Genomic DNA, 19,678 nt, shown 5'->3' with positions numbered 1-19,678 from the left:
GCTGCCGCACCTCCTGGCTTGACGTGGTTTCCATTAAATACACGATTTACACTTTGGTTCAATGGCTCCCAGCACCCCCACAATACAAATTGTTCCAGCACCACTGCAGGCAGATCCATAACCAGACATGAAGAGGTGGAGCTGCTCCATATCTATGATTTTGCTCCCCCCGTGCTACATGACAGAGAGGCAAATATAGCACATTCTGCTTGGTAGTTCAGAACTGGGTAATGTGTCACAACTTGCTGAGTGGCAGGAATATAAAGGATGCAACCAAGGAACCCTCTTGGGCTAGCCAGCTTCCACCTCCCCCCTCCCCCCAAAAGGGCCATCTGGGGGAACTGTAGTCTCATGGCTGGATCCTGAGTGTTGAGGGGATGCAGTGGTTACCTCACCACAAATTTGGACCCTTAGACTTTTGCTTTGAAGGAGACCACAAATATTTTATTAGATAGCTGGGTAACAGATGATATTTGAGATTCTGATTACTCAGCTGTGGTTTATTGCTTAAACCAAGCAGGCCTGTTTGGCATTGCTATATAATTAATGAGTAGCAGAATCAGCATTAACTTGCTTTTGAAGATCAAAAAACAAGTGAAAGATAAGATACAAGAAATAAGGGAGAAGGAAGCATTGTGAAAAAAGAGAAAGGAGGAGATTGTAGGGAGATGCAAGCTTCTCAGGACAATACCCATTAATTCAGCATTTTACTGTTAAAGAAACAATCAGTGTTTCAGCTTTGTTATTCCTGTCTCCAGGAGACTTATCAGCCTGCTCTGAATCTGAAATCATCCACAGCTGAAAGGAAGCAGCTCCAGAACTGGAACAAAATGATAGGAAGGCCAGAAGTTACTGGACTAGATTCTATCCTCAAAGTGGCTTGAAGTCCTCCTGAGACAAAGGACAATCCCCCTGAAGTCAGTGGCAGAATTCCACCAATTCCAAGGGATCAGGATTTGCCCCATTGGCTTCAATGGAAGATGCATACAATTAGCTGAGTTCTGAATTAAGGTGAATGGCAAAACTAGGGTTCAGTATGAAGGGCTCAATACTGTTCCAACTTAGGTCAGTGGGAGATTTACTATTAGTTTCAGAAAGAGCTGAACAGGTGGCAGAAAAACCAACAAAAACAAAGCAAACTCTCAATTGATCTGCAACTACAGAGTGTTTATGACCTCTAAACAGTATGGAGCATGACACACTGCAATTTTGGGCACATTTTGGGGGGCAACTCTTCAACTGATCAAGGCATTTTCCTTGTCATTCTATGGAATATATGCTCCTCTAGGTACATATGAAGTTGACCAGCAGAAGAGGGTATGAATATGCAAAGCAAAGAAAGCAGACTTCCAAATGCCTGCCCCTTAGGCTCTGATCTTTGATTTCCTCATTAACTGTTTTAAGAAACAAATCTTGTCAATTCTTAACCCAAGGGTCAGATGGTTTCTGAATTGGTTTTCTCTAATCTAGACACTATTTTATATACTGTGATATCAAGATAGAAAGAAAAACTTAGTGTAGGTTTACCAGGAAGGTGCTTACTTAAAAGGAAGTGGCTTTAGTATCATGGTAAGAATTGCTGCAGAATAATACATTTACAGGAGGAAACTCTTCTTTTTCTGCAAGTATGAAGGGCTTTGGTGTGTGCTAACCTGAGAGGTTTAAACCGAGTATTAATTTTAAAAAGAAATAAGTACCAATCTTGAGCAATTATGCACAGGTCTGTGAGAGGGTGCAGAACAATTTAGACAATGTTGCCCATAAACAGCTTAACACACGAACAGTTGTAGAAGAAGACAAATGCTGCCAACATTATACTTCAGGACTGGGTTAAGGATTTAAAAGTCAGGTATAAGAATATAAAAGCCAGGACCTCAGATCTTATACCATTAATCTACCACCTGAGGTAAAAGACCAGATGTAAAATTTTACAGAGCCTAGGATGCTTTTATAAATTCCACTAAGTGCCCATCTGCATCTTTAGGTGCCTAAATATGTTTGAAAATCTGGCCCTTAGTCCCTTTGGAAATTTTACCTCAGGTCCATTAGCTCAGAGGTAGAATCAGAGTCAGAACTCTCAATACTTGGTCCAGCCACTAGAGGGGGACAAAGAGCCACAGTGTGTTAACATGTTACATTTGCATATACTTTATAAGGCAGAGAAGGGGTATGTTCTTGAGAAGGCGGATGATCCAGTGGTCAGGGCACAGGGCTGCAACTTAGGTTCAATTCCCTGCTCCACCACAGACTTCCTGTATGACCTTGGGCAAATCATATAGTCTTTTGGGGTATATCTATACTGCTATATCGAGTTTCAGAGCCTGGGCTAGTGGACTTGGCCTTATGGGCCATGGGCTGAGGGGCTAAAAATTGCAGTGTTTGGGCTTCTGCTGGAACCCAGCCTCTGAGTCATATCAGAGTCCGGGCTCCACCATGATCCTGAATTTTTCTACACTGTAGTTTTATAGCTCCGCAGCCTGAGCCTTGTGAGCCTAAGTCAACTGACCCAGGCCAGCCATGGGTCTTTTATCACAGGTAGATTTACCCTTTGGCCTCAGTTCCTCATCTGTAAAATGGGATAACAACACTTCCCTACCTCACCGGTATGTTGTGAGGATAAATACACTAAAGGTTGTGAGGCTCTCAGGTACTACAGTGATGGGGGCCATCAGGGCTTGATCAACCATTTGTGGGTCCAGTGCCAAACACATTTGTGGGCCACGGGGCAAGAGCACAGCAGGACAAAGGGGCAGGAGCAGTCCCCAGAGCGAGGCAGAGGTCAGGGGGAAAAGCACAGTGGGACGAGGGTGGGGGCTCAGTTCCTGGAGCAAGGCAGGGGCCAGGGAAAAGCACAATGGGAGGGCGGGGGGAGAGGATTCCCGCCCCCGCCCTGGGGCAGCACGGAGCCAGTACCTACCACTCTCCGCTGGAGCTGGATCCTTGAGAGCCAGTCCTCTCTCGAGCTGAGCTGCAGCTCCTCCAGGTAGCAGCAGCTGCTCTTCCCACCCCCCCTGGCAGGGAGGCTGATTGCAGTTACTCCTGTAACCGGACTTTTAGTGTCCGGTCAGCAGTGCTACTCACAAGATTACAGTTAAGCATACGTGTACATGTTTTGATGGATCGAGGCCTTAATGAACATGGCATACACAATAGGTCAATGTTTTCCAATGTGGATGCCTGAAGTTAGCCTCTTAGATCTATATTTTGCTACCTATATAGAGCTGGCCTGACTTTCAGAGTTGCTGAGCACGAACTAATCCCACTGAAGCCAATAGAAGCTGCAGGTTGCTTGGCATCTTTGAAAGTCAGGCCACTTCTACTTGAGTGACAAAATATGCATTTTGGAGCCTAACTTTAGACACGCAGGTTTGAAAATTCTGGCCAAGGGTTTTATTGAAAAATAGTCCAAAATCACTAATTTGGGAAAAACATTTAAAACAGTTAGTGTTATATTTTGTTTCAGGAGAGAAATTCAGGTTGGAATCCAGCAATATGCAATAATGAATTACCTTCCTCGGCTTGACACTCCATGTCAGCCAGCCAGAAAGGTCTGAAGATTTTAATGATTAAGGCATTTGTTAGGGTTAATCTACCCCATATTGTTGGCTATTTATAGAGCAAAGGGATCAACTATAAATGTTATAGGCAGACTGGGAGAACATCTGCAGGCTTTCGGGGCATATTCAGAAATAATTATATTAGGTGATTTTAACATAGATTGCATAAATGAAACAAGTGACAATATAAGCTGTGTAATGTAAGAATAGGGACCATATTAAGTTATAAAAGAACCAACATGACATAATTATAAAAAGTGATAAAAATACTATAATGACTGAGTTGTAAGTAAATTCCCCCAAACAGATAAATTGAACTGGTATGTTTTCAGAGAGAATCAGTGGCCAATATAATGTAATGTAACATAACTGGAAATTTAAAATAAAGAGGGTTTTGAGAAATGAGTGCACAGTGTATCTAATAAAGTTTTTACAATAACTGCATTGATTGGGCACCTGCGAATTTGGATAGACTGCCATTATTTTCAGAAAATGTTTCAACAAGAAAATATTTTAGGGCTGGATCTGAATAAATTATTTTGTTACTGTGCTCTCTTAAATAGAAAGGTACTCGAAAAATATGCAGAGGACCCGATTGTCTGTTGGTATAAATAGGCAGAGTAGCACACGCTTATGCTAACAATGAATAGAGCCCAAATCTTCAACTGCTTTTCCAAAATTTAATATAAGCTGAATATTGTTATGTTCTATTGTTATGAGAGAAGATACAATTCAAACATACTACATTTTCTGTGGAGATACTGGAAATATTTCAACTGAGTTCAGGAAGCACAGGAGCAGCATTAGGCCAGGGTATAAAATACAATAATACAAATGTAGGAGAAAGATGAAATTGGTATATTAGAGCTGACTATGTAACTTCATAAATATTTCACAGCTGTGAATCCAGAAATCACTCAGATATTTCAAGAGCTGTTCCTATGGTTCTTATTCCTCCTAGTTTCGTTTCAACTGAGGAAGTAGATTTAAATGAAAAACACGAACATAGGATATTTAATTCTGATTTGTGAAGGCTATCATACAATCTGTCAAATTCAAGAATTTTCATTTTTTAAACAGATGCTTAGATTTAATTATAATGAGAAAATGGACAGGACTAGAAAGCAATAGCATTATTAATTAAGGCCCCAATCCTGCAAGGAGAATCATGCTGGTGGACCCCATCCCCATGCCAAACCCCCTTTTAGTCAACAGGACTCCATGCAAGCACTTGGGTTTGCCCATGCAGAGCTCAGTGCAGGATCAGGTCACAAGCTTCAAATCTTTGGGCATTTGAAAGGTTGTCAGAGCTGCATTTGTTAGGGCTGCTTAATCTTACTTTTCCCCTCCAGCTTCCCACTCACCCACCCACAGACACATCCAGTTTCCTTGAAAATATGAATTATGCTCTTTTTTGGTGTGGAATATTAATGCTTCTTGGGCACTCGAGAGTCATGGATACATACATTCCATGAACCATTGGAGTTAAAATGCACTAATTCCATTCTGAGTTTGTTTTATGACTGTGTTGTCTTAGACTAAGCTCCTTGGCCCAGGGACAACTTGACTTTTCAGAACACTTCAGGACTGAAGACGTTATATACAATAAATAATAATTACTGCCCTGAACTTTCTTTGATGTTCTATAGTGCTCTAATTTAATGGATCTGCCTGTCAATTATTCATGTCCTGTTTCATTAAAAAATTGACACTCTAATTCATTGTGCTTTTCAATAGTCTGTATTCCAGTGGGCCAGAGGCAGTGAATGTCAGTGGGAATTGCTTTTTCTTAGCATGATGATTTTTTAAATAGAACAGAAATAGAAAACCAATTCAGCCTTATCTTACAATGACACAATTATCACCCTACTCACTAGTGATGTATGGCAAGCCAAACAATGCATTCCGAAATCAAATTTCAATCTGCTCCCTGTACATTAGCACCTTTGAGTTTCCACTTGCAAAGCTAATTTTGAAAGCTGCATAAATGTTTGCACCCATGCAAAATGCTGGCAAGGAAATGAGAAATAGAAACATGAAAATGTAAGTGAAAATGCAGTGAAAATCTCCCAAAGCAAAACAAAAAACAAAAAATTAAGTTAGGGAAAAGTCTTGGCTTCCTCTCCACTGGCACATAAGGGTTGAAATACAAAAGAAACACCACATTTCTGCTGAGCAAGAAGACAGTCCACAGACAGGCTGGGTAGGGGGTAGTCCAGTGGTGTGCAAACTGGGGGCACACCCTTCCCCCCCAGGGTGTGTGTGCAAGTGATTCTCCTGGGGGTGTGTGAAGAACCTGGGATCTTGTGGGTCCCACAGGATTCGTGGCCATAATAGCAGGAGTGGGATAAAAACGGAGTGGGTATTGTGGGGCAGGATTAAAAAAAAATAGTCCTCCTGCTCCGCAAACAACATGAACGCCCAGGCCAGCAGCCGCCACTCTCCGGCCACCCAGCTCTGAAGGCAGTGCCACTGCCAGCAGCAGCAAAGAAGTAAGGGATTACTTCCGTTAACAAGTAAGGGGGGGGGGGCGTGACAAATTCCATGAACAGTAAGGGAGGGCGTGATTGGAAGTTTGCACACCCCTGGGGTAATATATGATTCTCCTTCAAATGAGCTCTTTAGAAGTATTGTACATAGGAACATGGCAGAAGACATTTTGTTTCAGGGCATAAGCCAACCTCTAGCTATCAGGGGGTAGGAATAAATTTTCTCTGATGGCAGGTATCCCATAACTGTCTATTGTAGGGTTTGTTTGCTTTTTTTTTTTAAACCTTCCTCTGAAATACTATACCTAGTACTAGCCACTCTTGGTGAAAGAATGCTGTATTAGCTGCAGGGCTGCCCGGGGTGGGGGGCAAGTGGGGCAATTTGCCCCAGGCCCCTAGCCCTGGAGGGGCCCCCCACGAGAATACAGTATTCTATAATATATGCATTCGAAGAAGTGGGTTGTAGCCCACGAAAGCTTATGCTCTAATAAATTTGTTAGTCTCTAAGGTGCCACAAGTACTCCTGTTCTTTTTGCGGATACAGACTAACACGGCTGCTACTCTGAAACCTATAATATTGCAACTTTTTTTATGGAAGGGGTGCCCCAAAATTGCTTTGCCCCCAGACCCCCTGAATCCTCTGGGAGGCCCTGATTAGCTGAACCACTTGTCTGATCCAGGATGGCAAGTTCCATGTTCCTATAGTTTGGGTGGACAGAATGTGGAAGGGAGGCAGTCAATGGATTTGCCCACACTATGGATCCATCAAGCCACAAAACCCCACAGGAGGTGGTGATTACAAAGAGCAGTAGCTGCTGCTTTAATCCTTCAGCTATCTCCAGGTTGCCTCACAACAGTTTCCCCACCCAAAGTATTTTTAACTGGGCTTTGAATGGGGGAAACCAAGATATGACATTTAATTTTCTATCTTCAGCTTTACAATAGTAGGAATTAAAACTGAGCTCAGAAAAATAGCCACATATTGCAAAAGGCAACAAGCACTGTGTGAGATAAACATTTCCTCAGCAGTCTCTGGCAGAAATCTCTCCTTCAAGCATTGAATAGGCTGAAAAGGGCCATAACATTTTGTTTTCTTTTTTAACTACAAACGTTAAAAGAAAGAGTGTGGCAAATCCCTAAGTGCTTACTCAGGCAAATTTCCTTTTAAATCGATTGGAGTTTGCCAGCTTATGCCTGATTAAAATCCTCAGGACTTTCAGAGAAAAAGGATGTAATTTTTATTTTTATTTTTTATAAGCCACAAAATTGAAAAGTAAAGCTATATTGGAATTTATGCTCACATATGTTCACACACTGCACAGCTCTTATTCCATGAATGACAGTTACCTACTGTACTTTCTCCGCCTTATTTGTCTGACAACAAAACCACACGACAGGCAGATGTTAAGGATTTTGGCATCTATACAACAGATAGTGAATTTTAAATATGGTCATGGGAATTCCTTTTTATGACCACACAAGCATGATTATAAAATCCATCATGGGGAATTTATACTGCATCTTACTCTAACATTTCCCATGTATCTTTGCCCTGTTGTAAATTGCAGAGTCTATCATATAAAGCGTCTCTCTTCACTCACAATGTAACCCATGCTCAACCTTCTGAATTATGGTGGAATCAGCGGATAGCTTATTTCTAAAACGGTTGAAAGAAAAGTCAAGTAGAGCATGGAGAAAAGGCTCACAAAGCTCCTTCTTCACACTGAAGATCAGCAACTCAGTCCCATGCAAAAGATGGACAGATAACAGGACCTGCATACATTAAGGAAAATATCTAATCATTTACTGCCATCACTACTAGCAGATCACCTCCACCAGTGTTATCCCTAGCTTGGATGGCTCATTAGCTGCCAGACACATTTTAAAATTTTGGTTTTGGCTTCACTGGAGATTTAACTCGGTTACAGACACAAGGTTAATACACTGTTTTCAGAAATCAGTACCCTTCAGTCATGCCATACTGCTTTGGACATGAATACATGACAGAGCATTAACAAGGCTGCAGCTACCAATGGGCTGTCTATTCTAGGGCTCCCACCTGTGGAACTAGACTGATATTAGCGGCAGCGGGAAATGTTAAGAAAATTTCCCTGGAGTGAATGTGGCCTGACATGTATGTATGGGACAAGGAAGTTGGGGGTTGAGAGGTAAAGAAGGGAGGGAAAGAAAAAATGAGGTTTGAGGCTTGGAGAATAGGAGCATAACATAAACCAAATTAATGGTTTACCATCAAGAGACATAATCAGATGCCCAAATCCCTCTGTCCTCAATACCGGGGAAAGGAATGTTAAGCAACGAAGAAAACAGAAGAAAAAGAAATACAATACCAAATATTCACTGCATACTAAGGGGGTCCTCAAAAGACTTCCCACATATTTTGCAACATTTTATATATGAAAGCAAGAAGCTAAAGAATGTGTTCCAGAACATTAAATCCACTTCCATCAAATAAAACAGAGTGTTTCAAAACTATTCAATTTTTATGAAAGAACATATTAAAGCACTGGGGCAGCTCTGAGATTACAGGACCACCCACTATTGGAGCAAGTGCCCCTTCCCACACACCACTGTTTCCAGTTCAAAAATATACAGGATAGTACAATAGGATCCCATTGAACTCAGTGAGAGTGGGTTTTGGCCTGCTGTGGTTAATCTATCAGAATGCTGTCAAATAAATAAAATGAATTAATTAAATATACAGAATCAGATTACTCTGTCACCTGCTTTTCTGATTGGGTGCATACACTTTTACTTTATATTAAGGCAAATTTGGCTTAGAGAAATTTGAAGGTGATTAAGATCCCAATTCAGCAATATACTTAAGCACGTACCTAACTTTAAGCATCTGAGTTGTGCCACTGAAGGAAATGTCACTACCCACATGCTTAAGTACCTCGCTGAATTGGAACCTACAACCACATCTGTGCAAAGCTAACAACCCCCCACCCCCACAACAAAATAAAACACAGCAATCTGAGTACTAGCAGTCGCTTAGATAAGAAAAGAGTGTGGATAAGACAAATTAGAGATCAGAGGGAATCCCCTACAGATTTGACAGCTTTATAGAAAGAAGGGCTAAAGAGGTAGGAAGTAAAAGTCCCTGCAGGCAATACTCCAGCATTAGCAACAGTAGTTTGACAAACAAGGTATCTGGCAAAAAGTTACAATTTTGAGCAAAAGTAGAAAGTTACTAGGCACAAAATATAAATAAGGGCTTCTGAAAGACCTTTATAAATGCCTTATTAACACTTTAAAGTGCCTTCACCATAAGCTCCTTCTGATGCTCGGTGAACGGTGTCTGATGTGAATCATTATCTATACACACCCCAGGGAGTTCACATTGCAGGCACTTTTGGATGTTAATAAAGTATTTACACACACACACACGGTAATGTATTATTTTATTGTTGTGTGTATAAAAATTCAGACTGAGAATACAAAGAAACTGCCTACATTTAGAGGTCCGAGTTCCGTTCAAAAGATAATATACTTCAAATCAAAAGATGATATTTCCTCACAGACCCAGTTATGTCTACACGGGAGCTGGAGATCTAGCTTCCGGTTCCGGTAAGCCTACATACACTAACTTTGACTGCTTCAGCGCACTACAAATAGCTGTGCAGCCCCTGCAGGATGGGTGGTGGGAAAGGCTAGCTGCACCAAGTACAATTCCATCCAAGAGCCTAGTTTCTTATTCGGATGGCCAATCCATCCTCCACCTGCCCTGCTGCCACGACACTATGCTAGCATGCTAGCTTGATCAAAGCTGGCATGTGTACATGTACCCAAGCAGGAATTACACCTCCAGCTCCAGTGTAGACAGACCCACCATGGGAAGTGGTTATATTTTGAGACAATGCCAAGCAGCACCACAGAGAACATTCTTAATTGAACATGCCGCAAACCTTTACACACTATGAAAAGAAAGAAAGAAATGAGAGGAAGGATGGTCTTGTGATTAAAGCACTGGGGTGGGATTCAACAGATTTGGGTTGAATTCTTAACTCTGCCATAGACGTCCTGTGTGGCAATACGCAAGTGCCTCAGATCCCAGTCATTAAAATGAAGTTAATAAATCTTCAGCCAGCTTTTGCCTTTCTTGTCTATTTAGATTGTAAATTCTTCAGGGCAGAGACTTTGTCTTACTATGTGGATGTATAGTACTTAGAACAACGGGGGCCCTGATCACAGTTGACACTTCTATTTGTGATTAAAATAAATAATAACAAAGATAAGGAATACATAGATGTTATTTCCACGCATATTAGTGGCAACATTTTCCTACCAGATTCACATAAACTTATATCTGAAACATATTTTAACTGAGGTCTGTTATGGACCAATCCATTTAACTGATTCTCTTTGGGATTCTTTATACCAAAACATGTGGTTAGCTCCTGACCCACATTTGCTAATGGAGCTCACGAAGAGAATATGATTTTGGCATAAAGGCTATCTTAGCACAAAGCACCATGAAATCAATTCTTCCCATCAGTAACTTGCTTTAAGTTGAACTGCTAAGAGGATGGGGAAGAGGACTTGTGCCTTTTTTTGCTTCTTTCTGCAGCATAAAGACCTGAAAGGTTTTATTTCCTGCTGTTTTTCTTAATTAGAAATTCAGCTTCTCTATAGCCTACAAGTGTCTAGGAGGCCTGGAGAACCAGTAGCATCACAAAAGCCAAGAGCAGCTTTATTTATTTTTGTTAGCAATTAAGTACTAAGACCAATTAATATTTTGGAAAAAGGACATTTGGGGGGAAACCTCAACACTACTTCCCCTTCAATTACAGTGTGAGAATAATAATATATACAAACTCAGATTCCAATCAAGTGTTCCAGCAAACCCAGTAAAGAACAGACTGGAGATACTTGATATTTTAAGGTTAAAAAAAAAACAAAAACAAAAAAACTATTAAAAACAAATTAAATCAAAAATATTTTCTGTGCTTCTTTAGACATCATAAGAAAGCAAAATAGGAAACAAGCCCCTTTTCAAAATATTTCTTGAAAGTTACATCTGAAATTGAACAATCCCTTAGTGAAAATAGTTGCACATTAATCAAACAAACCCAAAGGGAAAGTACACAAAATACCTCAGACTAGCACTCTGAAGAAATAACATTCAGAATGAAGGAAGTCACGTTCAGATCAGATGACTAATTCAATCTGATTTTAAGAATTAAACATAGAAAACAGGCAGGACAGACTTCTAACAGCTTATGACTACCATATTTAAGAGATCAAACCAAGAAATATTTACACCTGGGTCAGAGTGTGTTTTATTATTAATTATTATTATTATGTGGGAAGTGTGAAAGGTACCTACTTGGAACATCACAAAGTATATGACATACCAGTGCAGAACTAATCATGGCAGAAGTTGATGGCACTCCACATGACAGCTAAATTTATACCATATGCTACAAAATATAGCACAGTAACGGTCTTTCTTTTAGACCACAGACTGGCTGACACTTGATGGAAAGTTCAGCTGAGAGTTTATATCAGTTTTGACCGGTCTGTGACAAAACTGCTCGGGTTATTCATTAGGACTCCAGTCTTTCAGCAGATGCACATACATGCTTCCAAAAGCATTGTTCCAGGTTAGGAAGATTATCAGTTCCAGGTGGTGAAATGAATAAGGAGTCCATTCTGTGTTTGGCAGACAAAATACGGCTACATGAGTTTAAAAAAAAAAAAAAAAAACCACACACACAAAAACCAAACTGAAGGGTTGGCTCTGATACAGGGTTTGTCACTGGTTAAATGATGCCCACATGTTTCTGACATGCAGATTTTTTTTAAACCTCCCTGCCCACAGACCTCCTGCACCCAGATGGACACAGCAGGAACACATTATAGGGAGAAGTAAGGTAGGAGTTGTGCTGCTGTGCTCATGTACAGGGACCAGCTAAATATCAGAAGTTAAGTGTGAAAATCTTCTTGACAGCAGACCTTTGACTCATTCCTGTTTAACATAGGAGCTCCAGATATTTTCTTTGGTAGCAGGAGAAAGGCAGTGGCAAACTAAGATATGATTGAATGGTTTGGCTGAGGTGAGCCTCAAGCAGCCCCCAAAATAACTTAATGGTTTTCTCAAGAAGCTTTTCCTTGCTGCATTCTCCTCAAATTTTACTCTCCCAGAAGTACCAAACCGCTCTTATCCAGAGAGCAGTTTTGTGGTTCATATTTTTGTTTGATAAGGGGCCTTATTTAGTTTGAATCCATCTGTTAAGTGAAGTACATATAGTGAATGAGAAATCAAGCTGGACAACACTGATTTAATGCTACAGTAAATAAGTACTATACTAAGGAGAGTATACTAGGATCTGGGTTGAATGAGAGAATTAGTGAACCAGATCAACCCTACTAAGAATATGAAAACAGATGGAAGTGAAATCATGCTTATGTTAACAAGGCTGAGATCTTCTAAAACTTGCCAACATTTTAAGACACTAAATGAGCAAAAACAGGAATAGTTGGAGAAGAGAATCAGGCAGGCCAATCTCCTCATATTAGTTTTTTGGTGCTCCCAGGCACAAAAGCAAAGATCTCCACATCAGCAGTGTGACATGTTTATTTAGATGAGTTAACTGTAAAAACACTTGCCAAGGTATTTGCAGTCTATGCCAAGTATATGTCAGGACTCAACAGACTGATCTTATAGCAACAACTGTGGAGAATCACAACTTGTGCTGTCTCTCTCCTTAACAGCTGTTGACTACGCAACCACATTTTGCAGGAAAGATTATATATCAATTTGTTTATTTTTCCTGCTTAAGTAGAGGTATTGAGAAACATTTGTGTCAGCTTCTGAGGAAGTCTCCAAATATTACTTTTTACTAGAGTGACCTCCCTTTTGCCTCATACCAAAAAAAATTCCACTCCCAACTTTTACAGCAATTGATATTATTACATAATAAATGCAATGTACTGTCATTCAGTATGATTCAAGATTTAAGAAGTCATGTTAACAATTAGTCACACTTCTTTAATAAGAGAGTTCAAGTACTAATGAAACAAGAACTACAAGTTAATAAATCCTTTAAAGCAGGGGTTCTCAACCTTTTTCTTTCTGAGCCCCCCCCCATGCTATAAAAACTCCAAGGCCCACCTGTGTCACAACAACTGTTTTTCTACATATAAAAGCCAGGGCACTTATTAGTGGGTATCAAGCTGGGCAATTGCTCGGGGCCCCATACCACAGGGGAACCCACAAAGCTAAGTTTCTTAGGCTTTGGCTTCAGCCCTGGATGGCGGGGTTTGGGGCCCCAGACTTCAGCTCCATGTTGTGGGGCTTCGGCTAATGCTGGCCCTGCTTGGCAGACCCCCTGAAATCTGCTTGCGGGCCCCCATGGGGCCCCGGGCCCCTGGTTGAGAACCACTGCTTTAAACTATTCATTCAATACCTCACCCAAGTATAATACATTTTAATAGTAGAATCATAGAATCATAGAATATCAGGGTTGGAAGGGACCTCAGGAGGTCATCTAGTCAAACCCACTGCTCAAAGCAGGACTAATTCCCAACTAAATTGATTTTTTTAATTTTTATTCTCTCTATGGAGCAAAAGCCCATACTGGATTGTGCCATCACAGAAGGATTTCAGCAGCAAGAGCAGGCTAAAGAAGGAATCTTAGGTTTGTGCACAAATACGGATCAGAGAAAAAAAGTGTCTAACAGTTTATTGAGGTTGGATGAAATTATGAAGCACTGGACCCAAACGCACAAGTCATAGCACAGGGCACACTAATGTTCTAAGCACCTATTTTTCCCCCAACAGATGCTGTAGAATCTTCACCTGTAAGTTAGTAGAAATAACAATGAAAAGAGGCACGATGAAGAAGAGTTCTTGGGTCATTCCATTATCTTTAACTATGTAACAGGGCTCCCCCTGCCTGTCTCAGGAATTAAGCGAACACTACTATTTGGTGACAGGTTTCAGAGTGGTAGCCGTGTTAGTCTGTATCAAAAAAACAACGAGGAGTCCTTGTGGCATCTTAGAGACTAGCAAATGTATTTGGGCATAAGCTTTCGTGGGCTAGAAGCCACTTCATCAGATGCATGGAGTGGAAAATACAGTAGCAGGTATAAATACACAGCACATGTATACCTGCTACTGTATTTTCCACTCCATGCATCTGATGAAGTGAGTTCTAGCCCACGAAAGCTTATGCCCAAATAAATGTGTTAGTCTCTAAGGTGCCACAAGGACTCCTCATTGTTGTTACTACTATTTGGGCTATTCTAATAACTGAATACATATAGCTCAAAAGTACTTGGTATCAGCCATGCAGATAATAGGAGCACCTCATGATACTCGAAAGAGACACTGAGGGAAGCCCTTATAAATATACATTTAAATTGTTCTCCACAAGTTCAAATACTGGCAGACTGGATTCAAACGTCTCAGATATACAAACTTCATGCAGCATACTTGGCGGGAGGGTAGGACTTTATAGTAGACAATGGAAGTCCCATAGCATTCTTTGTAAGAGCCCCAAAATCCTGCTGTGCTGCTTGCAATGTGTTATAGCCCACATGCCTGCCACTCTGCACCCCAATAGCAGTGGTTGTGTTTAAATGATACTCTGGGCATATCAGTGATACTCTGTGAAGCACTTTGTCATCATCCCAGCTGAAAGTTGCTCTAAATACTGGAGATACCACTAAAAAAAAAAAAAAAAAAAAGTCAGTATTTGCCAACTGCTCCCACAGTTCCTATGGTCATCTTCTATTTTAAAGATAAGGGGAAATGGGGCAGTATCAGAGACCACTGTGTGATTCTGTTGGCAAATGCTGACTCTTTAATGGGATCACTGTATAAAATTGTTTTTCTATTTCAGAGGCAGCAGATGCATTATGTGTTGGCGTGACTGGTATTGGGAGTACGGAATACATAAAAGTCACATAAAACCAACAGTAAGGTCCAGATCACATACTAGGGTTGCTGTAATCCATGCACCAGTCTTTTGCCAAATGTGTCAAATTTTCCCCTATAACAGAACTACTTCACTCATCAGGCCATGTCATGCATTTCTGAGTCACACACGTTTTAGACATTTAATAGAGCAATAGCCACTTGCAGAGAGAAGGAGTTTAATTGCAATACCATATCCATGCTATATAAATGTGTACTGTACATTAAACCACAGGCACAATATTCCTTTGCTAATGGGAAACTGGTAAGGCTGGCAAGCCTCAAATATAACCATTCTTTTCTTCTTCTGTACTTGCTTGCATGGATGATATAATTCCAATAATAAGTAAGTATATATATATGCCTAGTAAAATTATCCTAAAAATCTATTAGCCTAGGCACAGCACATACTGACTATCCCTTCTACAATGATTCTCAACACCTGGCATGATTGCTTCTTGAAACAGCTAGTTCTACAGTACACAATAAGAGACGTTATTCTCAACATTGTCCTAAGTATCATAGGGGAGTAGGTTCAAGAAGTAATTCTGGTTGAGCCACTAAGGAGTTTTGCCCACAGTGGCCCAAATAATGCCTCGTATAGCCACGCATGCAGGGCACCCTTTGTATGTTTATTTCACCCCTTCCATGCACAAGTGAAGCTCACTTGCCTGTGTAGCACCATCCCCCACCCACTTTCAGAAACCTCTCAGCCTGGGCAGTTTCCAAGTAAGGAGAAGGGGTGTATACTGGGCAGGCTAGAGGGAGCAGTGGGTGGAACATGAGTGGAGCTAGGAAGGTTGCACACCTGAATGAGTATCAGCTGGCTAAAACAAAAGCCGAGAGGAGAAGAGATTAAGGTAAGAGGGAAGTTTTTTAAAGAACTGTGCAGACATCCCCTTTGATCATGCATATTTGTCCCTGGATTGTCAAGGTAGCACACAGTAATGGGGGCCTTCTGGATGTCTTGCTATTCCAGAGCACCCACATAATAACAGTAGCCAGAAATGCTGTGTACATCTTTGGGTTCCAGGCCTAGCCATGGAGATCCAAGCATTCATCACCACCAGGCTCCAGTACTGCAATGGGCTAAACCTGGGTATGAAAGTAAAAGCCACAAGAAAGTTTCATTTGGCTCTACAAGCAGTGGACCACCTGCCAGCTAATACAGACCAACAGCAAAAATTCACTCTGATACAGTGGGTGCTACACTCATTCCCAAACCAATACTAGATTCACTCCAATGTTAGTCTTGCTCCTAATCTACAGAACACTCCCTGGGCTGGGCCCTGACAGCCAGGCGTTGGCTGTCTCTTCAAGGCACACCACAGCAGCCATGTTAAGCAGGAATTTGGTGTCTGACAGAGCCTTGCATATGGTTCTTGGTGCTGTGGGTAAAGCTCTCTTAGTGCCAGGTCTTCTCGTGTAGAATTTCTGTCCATAAATGAGAAGTGCCTTGGATCTTACTATACAGAAGCATCTCGTTGTGAAAGCCTTCTCACAATAAGAAGACTTGGTGTACAGGCTAGGAATGCTTCCCTAGAAATAAATAATAGGAGTAACACACACACTACCCCAATCCTGCAGCCACAGAAGTTACTAGCAAGCCTGTTATTGCTTCAGTGGGGACAGGAGCGAGGCCTTAATCAAATACAAGGCTAGAGTGAAGAATACACTCCTTCAGAACAAGTGTTATTTTATCCAATTTACTCAGATGCCAGAGTGACGGGCATACTAGAGAGCAGCAAACTAGCTAGTTTTGATAGATTGCACAGATTGTAGTTGGCTCGATGTCTGAGAATGAAGCTCTGAATATGGATGCTATTTAATATTATTAACCTATACAATATCTCTGGCCATGACAGCTAGGTGCTTATGAATAAAAGTAGAAGACAAAGCTTTCTACAATGGGTTGTATTTAGGAATAATTGCTAGTGCCTACAGAAATGTTAGTAGCCATGTTCTTGGGTATAAAGATAAACAAGAACAGAACAAAACAATTTTATATGGAAAACCCAAACAAATGTACTTTCCATCATGCCTTAATATTCTATAATAAAAGAAAAATGTCTCTCAAAGGACACTTTAGATAGACAATACTGACATACCTGACATATTCCACTGATACACATATCCAGAGATTCAATATTACAGCGAGTACCATCTAGTACTTTTGGGGCAAGCTCCACAACCAATTGTTTCCCCAAAGCTTGACACTTTAAGGCACATGGTGCACTGGGATCATTATACACAGGAAGCCACTCATAAAAATGTCCTTGGTACTTGACATCATTGTAGGCTGAACACTGTTGTGCTCTGAAGTCACCAACATCTGAAGGGCAGTCCTAAAAACAAATCATAGGAAATCATTTAAAAAAAGAAACCACCTCTCATTTGGGATCATTGTGTCTGATGAATTATATAGAAACTACCCAAGTTGGCTTGGAGAAGGATTGGCCCAACCTAACAGACAGCCCATATTATAGGTCCTACTTTAAGGATTAAAACACTGTATTTTGCTTAATCCACTATTAGCTGTGAAGGTTTCAGTGTAAAGCATGTTACCATAATAGTGACCCCACGAGCACAAGTTCATATCCCTAGCTTTTTTACAATGGTTCGTACAGTAAATAAATTGTTTTTCAAATTGGGTTCTGTAGTAAAAATTGGCTTTAAAAGGATACGTATTTTTGAATCACTAAAATGAGGTCTCCAATATGTTTAATACTTTATACTTTCATAGCTCCTTTCATCTCAGGATCTCAAAGTGTTTTACAATCATTCAAGAAGTTTCATACAAGGTATGGCTTGCTAGCCCCATTTTACTGATAGAGAAACAGAAACACAGAGAAGTGAAGTGGCTGCCCGCTGTCACACAGGGAGCAAGTGGCAGAGTCAGGGGTAGAGCCCAGAACTTCGGATTCCCGGTCCTATAATCTTACACAAAGAAATGCTCCTTTTCACGGGAAAACTGTTTTAAAAATAAAACGTACCTCAAGTTTGTCATAATTGATCATGTAATTTAAGTTTTATTTAGAGAACTCAATTTCTTTGTTCCCCAAGCACATACTGCTGAATTATTAAATATATGGAATTTCTTATTTACAAACATTTAAATAAACAATTTTTAAAGGTTTAGTACATGTAAGCATTTAACCCAAACATAATATAAAATTATAGCAGCAGCAGCAGTGAAGGCATACATAGATTAATATGAAAAGAACTTTGGGAAGGATCTGACAAAAGAATTAGTGTGTCAAACAATCTCTCACTAAAGACTCCATTTAAAAGTATGGCCAGTGTCAAAAAGTCTATATGCTAGACTGAATGCATATTCTTCCAAGAATTCCAACCACACATATATACCATATGTGAGAGTGCTTCCAACAAACAAAGTTTTATTTTCATTGGACATAAAAATGAAAGACTGTGACATGTAAACTAAATTCAAGGAACTTGTTACTAAGTGTCAGCTAGCAGTGCTGCACCTGAACAATGCATCAATGCCATTCAGATTGATGGATTTAAATCCTCCCTGGAAAATGCTAATGCATTTACAACTACATTTCACAGCACTGGCTACAACTTGCAGTAGTTGGAAGAGAGATTTATATGAGAAGGGTAAGAGTTCCACTCTGACTATGAGTCCCTTTTAAAGGCATCCTCTTGCTGCCACCTCAACCACATGCACACAGCAGGACGAACTGCAGAGAAGCCATTGCATTAGCCTACACCCCTTTTCAATGCTCTACCTTGTTTATTTTAGTTTTGGTACGAAGTAGTAATCAAATTATGTTACTGGCTTATTTGTACAACATGTAAAATATTTTATTAAAACAATAATCCTTAATGTTTCAGACTGGTGTGCAGAGTTTTATCCAAACATCTTCTATAAGTCAATGGGACCCATGCAGTAAAACCCCTGCCAGTGCTTTGAAACTTCATCCAGTACTAACCCTTAACAGTGAAAGTAGCTCAAAATGATGTTACTACATTGCATTATTATTGTATTTAACGTAGGGCAATTCCATTTGCCAGTTATGAGTCAGATTTGTTTAGAAAATACACAGTGAGTGAAAAAGAGAAGTTACTTAACAATTACTGTAACTCTTTGAGAGTGTTGCCTCTGCACATTCCTACAAATGGGAATATGCAGAGGCTACCTCAAATAACATCATACATATGCTGCACCAAATTCTTCTCTCATGTGCAGCACTCCCACTTCAGAGAAATTCACAGGACTTTCACTGTTATAATTGAGAACAGAATTTGACTGTCTCTGATCTTCCACGGAAGAGAACCTAAAGAGCAGAGAGGAGTCAAGAGACTCAAAAGTTTTTATGGGCACTGCATGGTTCTCTTCTGTCACAGTAAATGAAGTTGCAGCTAGAGGATAAGAATAACTTATGGAAGTTAGTTCTGAGTCAAGTTAGAAGTTGCATGTCAGACTATAGAGCAGTGCCACTCAACTCTAAGCAGCTGCAGAGCCACCTTTCCATCACACAGACAAGCATAGACAGCCACCCACAAAAGAACTAGGGATTGATGTCATTAGACAGGATCGTGACATGATGTTGTTACAACTCATTATCACCAGGTGCTGATGCAATGTCAGGACATAAACATCATAATTTCAAGACATCACTCACTGGTTATTTTGCAGCTCCCACCAGCTCAATACTACACAACAG

The 19,678-nt window shown here is 40.5% G+C and overlaps 1 protein-coding gene across 3 annotated transcripts in view; it reads right to left on the bottom strand.

Moving 5' to 3' along the window:
• Positions 1 to 19,678, bottom strand: part of ADAMTSL3 (ADAMTS like 3) — a 274,210-nt gene that overhangs the window by 122,993 nt on the left and 131,539 nt on the right. For all 3 annotated transcript variants that reach the window (XM_024202466.1, XM_024202467.1, XM_024202468.1), the window contains one exon: positions 17,096 to 17,332. In XM_024202466.1, the coding sequence (XP_024058234.1) occupies positions 17,096 to 17,332 (237 nt within the window). The remainder of the gene's footprint in view (positions 1 to 17,095; positions 17,333 to 19,678) is intronic.

This window comes from Terrapene carolina, unplaced genomic scaffold (genome assembly GCF_002925995.2).
Source record: "Terrapene carolina triunguis isolate 2854851 unplaced genomic scaffold, T_m_triunguis-2.0 Scaffold67, whole genome shotgun sequence".
NCBI classification, from domain to species: domain Eukaryota; kingdom Metazoa; phylum Chordata; order Testudines; family Emydidae; genus Terrapene; species Terrapene triunguis.
Note: the sequence above shows the minus strand (reverse complement) of the source record. Positions and strands in the feature narration are given on the sequence as shown.